The sequence below is a fragment of the Crocodylus porosus genome, unplaced genomic scaffold (assembly GCF_001723895.1).
Source record: "Crocodylus porosus isolate Cpor-Errol unplaced genomic scaffold, CroPor_comp1, whole genome shotgun sequence".
In the NCBI taxonomy this organism is placed as follows: domain Eukaryota; kingdom Metazoa; phylum Chordata; order Crocodylia; family Crocodylidae; genus Crocodylus; species Crocodylus porosus.
In genome coordinates, this window is record NW_017728947.1 from 90,929,239 (window position 1) to 90,939,277 (window position 10,039).

The 10,039-nt window shown below is 37.9% G+C and overlaps 1 protein-coding gene across 1 annotated transcript in view; it reads left to right on the plus strand.

The window, feature by feature from the left end:
- The window catches only part of PPP4R4 (protein phosphatase 4 regulatory subunit 4), a 133,163-nt gene that overhangs the window by 7,933 nt on the left and 115,191 nt on the right, over window positions 1–10,039 (plus strand). Inside the window, exon 2 of the mRNA XM_019551148.1 lies at window positions 21–156. Coding sequence (XP_019406693.1) covers window positions 21–156 — 136 coding nt within the window. The remainder of the gene's footprint in view (window positions 1–20; window positions 157–10,039) is intronic.

Below are 10,039 nucleotides of genomic sequence, written 5' to 3' on the forward strand. Positions count from 1 at the left end.
GGGGGGGGCGCTCTAAGAAGCCGAAAGCAGGACAGTAGCTGTCAGGCCGTGTCAGCTTGTGCCTTGTGTCTCCCCCTGGCAGACCCCAGAAGAAATAGAGAGGCTGACCGTGGACGAAGAACTCAATGATATTGAGAGGGCTGTTTACCTGCTCAGGTATTTCTTAACTGGCCTCTTGAAATCTGGCTGCCCACCATGCATGCAACCCATCTTTGTTAGACTTCATTCTCCTTGCTTGGCAGCCTTTTTTCTTTTTGTTGGTAAAATGGCTTTATTTTTCTTGTTGGTACCTTAAGAACAGAGAGGAAATATGTATCCTTGCTTTTTGTTAAGCTTATACCAATTGACATTGGATAGGGATGCCCTTACAGACTGACCAGTGTACCTTTCCTAAAATGGCCCTCACCACCACTGAGTTACACTTCTTTTTTTTCCCTCCTGCCATTGGTTTTATCAGGGTCACTGGATGCTGGTCTTAATGAGAGCAATCCTTCACTGACTTCACGTTTGCTGTAGAGCATGAACATACAGCATACTGACGGGGAAGCTGATCTGACTTAATTGCATCTGTCCCGACCCCATAAAGAAAGAAACTCTGGTAGAGTTCAGTTTTGCAGTCCAAAGAAATGACTCTGTAATAGTGATTTTAATGCTTAAACATTTTCTTATTTCTCATTGCACTCCCTTTTTTCTAGGTCCATAAATGACTATTCACTGTTACATGTCTTACATTTTAAAAACTAGGATCTCTTTTGACTTTGCTGCAGTTGTCATTTCTTTCATTTTTGAAAGGAGAAGCTGTCCTGTAGGATTTTGAGTTGAATATACATTTTTATACAATACTCAGTAATTGGAGAGCCAGCTGCAACCTTTTTTCCAGTTGGTCTATTCTCCTATTTTTAGTACTCCTATGAGTCTGTGCTTGGTCTTGATTTTAAATTTTTTTTTTTTGTGTTGGCAGCATTTTTAGAGGAACACTTTTGTCCACCTGCTCTACTTCAAATAATATTTTTTTTATCTTTTAAAGCTTCAATCTTTTGATTATTAAAGGTCTGATCTTGAAACATGTACTAATGCAGAATGGTCCCTGCATACATGAGTAGTCCTTTTGACTCTAATTGAAGCCCAGCGGAACCAGGATTGGAGCCAGAGTAGTACTTAAGGTTTTAGTTCCTTATCTTGTATCAGTTGGCAGTCTTTTCCCTTCTTTACTGCATTGTGGCAAATTTTTTTGTTTCTTTCCTGATTAAAGGTCATGTTTCCAACAGTATGTCAGTACTGGAGCATTGCCTGGTTAAAGGGTAAAAAAGAGGTTCCCCTGAGCATCTTTCATCTTACTGCCAGTAATTGCTTCTCAGCCTAAGCTTGCACTCTCCTTGACTTTCTCATCTTTCTTACTACCTGAATAGCTGTTCTGAGTACACATTCTTTTCCTTTTAATGAAGTTTGTGTATCTGCCTGGGTGTAGTCCTGAGAGTTACTTTCATTTCTACTTGATAAGCTTTTGCGAGAGGATGAATCGCTTTCTGCATTGAAACTCTCAGGGGTATGCATTACTCCAGTGTAAGCATTTGCCATTCAGTACTGTAGGAAAAACTGCCCCTCTTTGTCTGATTATAATCCATCAGCCCCAGAGCTGAAGTGGGATCAGTCTATACTAGGAGGAGTATTCTCTCTCTCTGCATTTTTATCTATTATGTCACGTTTTTTCCCCCCCACTTACTCCTCTCTGCCAGTGCTGTAAGCTTTCTTCTGCCATTTGTCAGCTTCTTGCACAGATATGTATGTGCTTTATTCCACGCTGTCCCTAGTGCATAAAACATACTCGCTTAGCTTATCTAAAAGACTCCACTGCCTTTTCCTCATAAAACTCTCACCTTTAGATCCATTTTAGTGGCACTGATATTTATGAGAAATTAGTCAGTTTAATGATGGCTGTGAATGCTTGGTGGAGATGCGTGATTCATTATCTATCTATGTATCTATCTAATAAATAGGTGTCAAGGGTTTTTTAATTAGGGGTATATCAAAATCTGATGGTATGATTGCATTCTTCCTGCCCTATCATTCATAGTGTCTCTGATTTTTCTTTGACCTTGATTCTGCAACTAAAGACTACTACTAAAGGGTATACCCCTTAGTGGTAATGTGCTCGTACAGCTTCTGGCTGAGGAGTATTGTGCTACAGCGATATGAACACTTAATAATAAGTATTTTTAAGAGTGGGAGCAGCAACTGGATATTCTCACTGCAATCCTTCTTACGTTTTACAGTTTTTATAATCTTCTGTGTGAGATTATTTTTGTGTTTCAGAGGAGCGGTTTTGATTTTCAGAGTCCTTTCTCCCAAGTCGTTTGGTACCAAATCACTAATTTATATTTAAATATATTGTCACTCTTCTTGGGAAGAGTAATACTTTCCTTTTAGTTATCTAAGGGTTTCTGATGCATAACTTGCTTTATTTTCTGTCATTGAGTTTCTTCTGTACTATGTCTGTGATGATGTTCCATTCACTTTGTTCTCATAAATTTAACAACATAGTCTTCCCTTCTTGTTGTCACAATTTGTAAAAACACTTTTCTGAACATCTAGTGTATTTGTCACCCCCCCACTCTCCCGATCTGCTTATCTCTCTGCACTAGTTGTCTGTTATCTTATATTTGTTTTATAAACTCTGTAGTTTTGTCTATTCATTATATGCGAATATAACTCACGGTACAATAAAGCCTCAATCCCTGGCTGTGGTCTCAAGGTACTATTGCAATATACATAAAATTGCCTATAGTAACATTTTACTTTCATGAGGATGTTGCTTTATTGTAATTACAGTTTGGTGCAATGAACATGAACATTTTTTTTTTCTTTTACCTCCAAATCATTTGAAACTTTGTCTGTCATGTGTCTGTGTTCTTCTACAAAAGGACAATTTTTGCTATAAAAATACTATTATTGGAGGTAAAGCTCTCACTATGCAAATAGTTCCTGAGAACATGCACACTGTAGAAAATTAAAATTCTGACTTTTGGAGAATATTTTAGCATTGGTTTGGAGCAGTGGTGCCCAACATTTTCACCCGATGGGCTGTATGAGCGGTGCCAGGTTTATCCATACTCTGGATTTGGCCCGTGGGTCCAATCTGGGTGGATAGTGGCAAAGGCCTGATCCAGTCATGTGGATCTTGGAAATTTGGTGGAGGGGCAGTGATTTGCTAATTGCCACAGCTCCCGTCACCAAATTTCTGGACCTGTGGGCAGCCCCATGGGCTAGATGACCTGGCTCCCCAGCCTGGGGTTGAGCACTCACTCTAGTTTGGAGAATCAGGTTTTCAATAACTGGTTCTGCCTGTGCTTACAGTGATAATTTAAGTTCAGTAAGGCCTGATGAAGTAAGGTTGTGGCTGCAGATGAGGTTGTTGTTAACCTCTGGCAATCATCCCTGAAAGAGATTGTCCCTTGGACCTGGGCAGCTGACTCAAGGTATTTAGGAGCATAACTTCCATTGAAATAAATGTGATGTAGACACCTAATAGGAAATGCAGTGAAAGGCTAGGGCACAGATCCTTGAAGGTACCAGAATTCAGAAAGCTGTTTCTACATTTGTAAAATAGTGATAATGCAAGCCTATATGACAGTGCTGTGCACAACTAATGACTTTCTTATAATGGTCTGTAAATATTGCAATGTACTCCTCCAAGGGTTAATGCCAATAGTAAAATGTTGTGTTCTTTGTCCCAGATAAATTTGGTTTGGTTTGGGGGGAAGTATCAGTCATCTGTATACATAGTGGTCTGTGGCTTGTTTTCTGAAGCATTCAGTGATATTTTTCTAATTATCTTACCTTACTGCATGCATTGTATTCAGCTGCTTTTGTTTGTTTATGCTACTTAGTTTTGGAAGCTTCCAGGCCTTGACATTTTTGTCATATTCAAAACTATAGAGAAATAATGTGTTATCAAGTTGGATGATTTAATTATGCACTGTTTTGGGGAATATACTTTGCAGCAGGAAGCATCACCTTAAAAAAAAAAATGGCAAGAAATATTATTTTCTTGAAGTATTTAACACAGAAGAATATTGTATGCAAAATAATCAAAACATTTTTTACAGATGAGAAAGAATAGTTCTTAGAACTTGGTATGTTTGTATAAACACAATAACTGTCATAATTTTAATGCTGTCGTCTCAGATCACTTGGAGTATTCTCAAATTTTCCTCAGCTTTTATCCATTCAGAGTTTTGCCTCACCGTAAGTTGTAAAAAATAATACGATTTTAAAAGAATGAAATTGGGTTTTTTATTTGCCTGCTTGCTTTTTAACCTTTAGACCTCATGTTGTCAAGCTTTTCCCTGCTTTGTGAGGTTTAGCAACTAATTATCTTTTAAATGAAAGCTGAAATTCTTATGTAAGCATCTAAATACAGGAGCTGGAATTTTAAGATAAGTTCCAAATATTGCAAGTGGAATCCTGAGGGCTGGCAACACTGCTGCAATATCTAGACTTCCTAACTTGTGACTACGGTGCCTACACAGGATTTTGAAAGAGTCAATTGTAGCATTTAGCACAGTAGCAAAATATCCTCTTAGCTTTACCAGGAAACAGCAAATATTAACATTACAAAAACCTTCTTTCTCTTTGCTCCTTTATTTTCTTAGGCACTTACGTGATTGTAGCTTATCTTTTTTCCCTGTTTTATAAATTGCAGTATAAATGATATGAAAGTTTAACTACTGGTCCATTTATTTGGATACATAAATTAGGTGGCTGATGTTGGTTCTGTTATGCAAATTAATTCCTATATAAGAAGTTAGCGAAACAAAAAGTCTAGAAATAGAGCATGTCTCTCAAATTATTTCTGAGCTGCTATTTTTCCTAAAAATTTACCTTTGCTACTCTTAAAATGCAGCAGAGGAGCCAATAGAAATAGTAACAAAATGTAACAGTGTTTTTTTTTTTTTCCACTTTTTGGCCCCTGAAAGTCAGAGATACTGAGGTCTTTAAGAGAAACTTTTTTCAAGTGCCCTGAGACAAGGGCAGGACACTGCTCTAGAGAAACAACTAAATACTGAGTAGAAGGGAAAGGAAAAACTGTTGCAGCTTCCTCCTTTGCTTGCATTTGCCTGAGAATCCTCAAAAGAATGGGGTGGATGTGATATAGTATACATTGTAAAACTGCTTTTGTGAGGAGGAGTTTCTGCATAGGGATCTGAGGTTGTGGTATGGATGCTTTTTTTCCCTGTCACTGAGCCTCTTGGACTATCTGTGAGATTAGAGGAAGAGCACTTGGCCAGTTCCAATACATGGGACACCTGCCTGGCTTACAGAAGCACTATTAATGGAAGACTTTTTGATACACATGGAGATTTTTCATCCCTACATGATGGAATCCACACAGGGATCACATGCAAATTGCAGTATAAAGATATCAAAGTTTAACTCCTGGTCCATTTATTTGGATGTATAAATTAGGTGGCTGATGTTGGTTTTGCTATGCTGTTTTTTGTTTAGGTTCTGATATTCACTTTGTTATATTTTTAACAGTTGCACAATTCATCCTGAGATGACTGCTCAGTGGACATACAATTTTGTACATATACTACTGTAAATATATACTAATATTATTTTCCATAAAAAACAGACTGCTGGTTCATTTCCCACTTCTATAAAACCTTTTACCTAATAATATTTTTGCAATTGGAAACACTGTCTAGTTATACTACTTACAACACTTTTTTGGGAAAGTAAGGAGTAGAAGAACTATTCAGGAATTTGACAGGAAGTGAAGAATATTAAATTTAATGGAATGTTCCCAGGGGAGCTTAGAGAGAATATAATGACCTTTGTTGGAATTTGGGCAGGAACTGATCTTTTTGCAAAGAGTGGATCAAAGCTGTGCACTTTTGGCAAATCTGAAAGTACTTCTATTAGCATGTTATCACCAAACATTGTGTTTCATAATGACCGAGAGGAAGGAAATCCATTTTTGAGGTATAAATTCCACTTTGTGCAGCACCTAGCTTATACTTCTTTAAACTTTCCTGATACTGAGGATTAAAAACAGGTCCAGCATAAGGCAATATGGAGTGATACACATACCACAGCATGATGTTTCCTGTGCCAAGACCCATCTCGTATTACAGCTGATGGCAGGAAAAGGGCCACTCAGGCAGACATCAATTGCATTGGGCCTGTTTCCATCCCCTGTTGTAGGATAGAGACTTTGGTGATGTGTAGGGGGTGCATGTGGGTGTACGTGCACCCCCTGAGATTGGCTGTGTACCCCCTGGAAGCACCAGCTGCGAAACTGGAAGTGCCACCGGAAATGCACTTCTGGTTTTGCTGCTGGCTCGGGGATTGGCTGCTGGGGGACCCCCCCTGTCTGCGATCTGGTGCCCCCCTAACTTGGGAGGCACAAGTTGCCCATGGAGAGAGATGAGCTGCCTTCCCTGCTTCCCTCCCCCCAAAATAAACTAGGTGTCAGCAAGGACTTTTCTGTGTCTAGGTATCTTCTTGACTGAGTAGGTTAGATGAAGTTGCCCAAGCAGTGGTCTTGGAGTTAATGCCCCATTTATCATGATGCACAGAGGAATGTATGAGTCCTCTGAGCTATAGCTTTAGGTTTTCTGCTGATTCTTTGTGATTTATTCATATTTTATAGCTTTACTTTGCAAGCATGACCTCATTGTCATGGTAGGCGTTTGCTTTATTGAGCTGCGCTTATGACATAACCCCACAGCTCCAGGAACTGATATTCAAAGACGTGATATATGCCTATGATTGTTATATTATAGTAATTAGGAATGAGACATGAAATAATTTTGCTAGTTTTTATTTAATCTGCCAGATAGTAATCTCTAAACATCATCTTTAAATACTGGTATTAGAGTTGTCAAGTCTTATGGCTCAAATTTTTTTGCTGTAGTTCTGAAACTTAATTTGGTGTCAAGTAAACAGAAATCCGAAGATTTGAGAAATCATTACTGGAATTTACATTTTTCTTAAGGTTGATCAGTTCTATTGGACTTTATTTATGTAGAGGTTGTCGTGCATGCTAGTAGTTTTATTTATTTAAAAAAAAACTCTGTACAATGATTTATTATAATGTGAGTTAGAATAATACAGTTGTCCTATTTAAATTTGGAGCACTTTTTCTTTGCATTCTTTCAAAAAAATTCTGAAACACAAAGATAAGAATAATAGAGCTCCTCTTCTCAGGCAGTTCTTCCTCTAGTGCGGTGATTCTCAACTTTTTTAGATTCGAGACGCCCCATATTATCTCAAGGCACCCCTCGAAAAATGCTGGCTCCTGACTTTTTTGTTTTTGTTTTTTTTTGACTACAGCAAAATATTAGAACATTTTTTCTGTTGCATAGAACTCGGAAAGAACAGAACAGGTCAGAATGTTCTTAACATTATGGATTCCTATTTGAACTCTCTTGGTTGATCTTATGAGTCATATTTGTGTACTTAATAGTGTTAACACTTCATGGAACCCCATGGCACCCTTGAAAAGATCTCAAGGGACCCCAGGTTGCTGTGGTATGCTGGTTGAGACTTACTGCTTTATTGAGTAAGGGAATCATCAACATTGAAATTTGAGCAATGGAACAGTGACACAGCCACCCCCACCTTAAGTTTTCATCCAAAGTTTTTTTTGTGTGCGATAAAACAAAAAAGAAATATAAGTCAGGAAAGAAAATAAAACTTTTTTTCATGCCCTTGCATTTTTGTTGCAAGGACATTTATTAGAATTAACAGGTAAATTCCAGATAGTGGCAAAAATGCCCTGTCAAACTGTAAGGTACTATAGAATCTCAAGGTTGAAAATTTAAAATTGTTTAAAATCCTAAGATTTATGCTGCTGGAACACTGAAAGATAGGGCTTATTTCTCAGAAGAAGACTTTAACCAATACTTTATTAATTGGAAAATAGAAAAAACTATTGATTTCTAGAAACCACAGGTATGGGAGCACTCAAGATGTGTAATAAGATAAAATTCCGTTGCATTTTAAATAGTTCATGTTTCAGTGACATTTTAAATTTACACTTCAGATTTCTTTTAGTACACATTAATTTTTTCCAAACAGCCTTTGAACAGAACTCGCCAGTCTGAGATGTAGCTCTGTCTTTTGCTACCTAGCTGTCTCACCATTTGGAAATATGGGTTAGCTGAATTTTATGGCTCCATCTTTTAAGTAAACTTCCTTGTTTGTGGCTGTCAGAGTTCCTAAAATTGCTCTTCTCTTTAATAACCCTATTGAACTCCTTATGGAAGGTACATTTTAAGAACATCTATTTCTTTCTTATGGAATATTAACTCCTGGTAGAACATGCAGGTGAAACCTGTTCTATGAAGAGAAAGTATGACTTTGTTTATGAGTTAGAGTAAGACAAATAGTGAAGAAAAGGACAAAAAGTGCTGCTTGAGTATTTCTAACCAGCCCCTAGGTAAAAGGTGTCCTGTTCATAGAAGAGCATAATCTTGTGTTACATCAAGTAACACCTAATATTTCATGCAACCCAGTGGTTCCACCTAAAAGAAAGTTTAGCATGCTAAAGGTTAATATTAAGAAGGATTTTAAAAATTGCACATAATGATAAAGCTCACTGCTATGTCTTGATAATGGTTGTATCAGGAATTTTCCTTTATTTGTTAATATTGGATAGCTGTGCATTCTGATCATGTAATGTACAGCTTAGCTGAGTCATTGCTTGTCAGTCATCTCAATTCACAGCAGGAGCAAATTAAATTGCTGTGCTTTACTAAACTTATTAACTATTGCTAAAGATACTTTGGTCCTTTATCCCTGTAATGTAAATGGATTACAATGCACACCTTGGCCTAACTGAACCCTTTGGTCACAACAAATAGGTGGTTTCTTAGTCATTGCATTCCTTGTCTTGACTGTTCATAGGAGCTTAGTACAACATGGATTTAATCCCCAAATTAAAAAGTATATTGTACAAGGTTCTTTGTTCAGTTTTAGCTTTGTTTACTGTGCTTATCACTTGGATGAGGTGGAAAGGTCAGATTCAGGTATGATGTGTGGGTATAAGCAGGCATGAAGGGAGTTGTTCCTGCTTACTGCAGATATGATTTTGTCCTGAGGATGAAGACTGTAATTAGACCTCTTTATCTTTCTTCCAGTTCTGCTTTTAATGTACTGCATATAGGAATGTGTTAACTGTTCATACCATTTTCTTTCCTTTGGATTGTGTAAATCACACTTTTACCAGCATAAGTGATTGGAAACTGGTCTATATCCATAACACAGCAGAAGTTTATCACACAAAAATGGTCTATACCCATAACAGAACAGAAGTTTGGTACACACAGGCTGGTTTAAAAATGGCAGAATCCAGTCTAAGATTTGTCCCGCTGCCTCCCCCCTCGCAAGTCCCCTTTCCCACCAAAGGGCGAATGTGTGTTCTGTTCGCTACTGATCTAAACTATGCCATTTACAGAAAACTGCATAACTTGCATCGATTCTGCCTTGAGCTTTTCAAATGTCCGTAGCTTCTATGGTAATAATAACACCTGCATTTACATAACGTACAACTGAGCAAAATTGACCACAACTTTAGTGAGCTATAATGTTAATTTGGTCTCCCCAGAGTAATTTTTCCATTTTATTGTCCTCACCCATTGCTCATGAATCTACAGCTTTAGCCAGAACACTTATTCTGGTGCTTTAAATTGATCGGTATGGCCAGTGTATTTTCTAGGAAGGCTGTATCTCACTGGCATTTAAGGCAGGCCTTCCATCTCTACGTGGATAATCACCCAACTGTTTTTCTCAGCTTTTCTTTATTCAGGGGCATGTTGAGGATTTATTTTTTAATACAAGAGATTCATCATAATTTTGGATACAATTATAGTAGCTAAAATGTACGCAAGTACATTGTATGTCCACCTCTCATTCCAGCCCGGACATAGTGGGGATTACGGAAACGTGGTGGGATTCAGTGCATGATTGGGCGGTGAATGTCAAGGGCTATAGGGTGTACAGGAGGGATAGGATAGGAAAGAGAAGTGGGGGC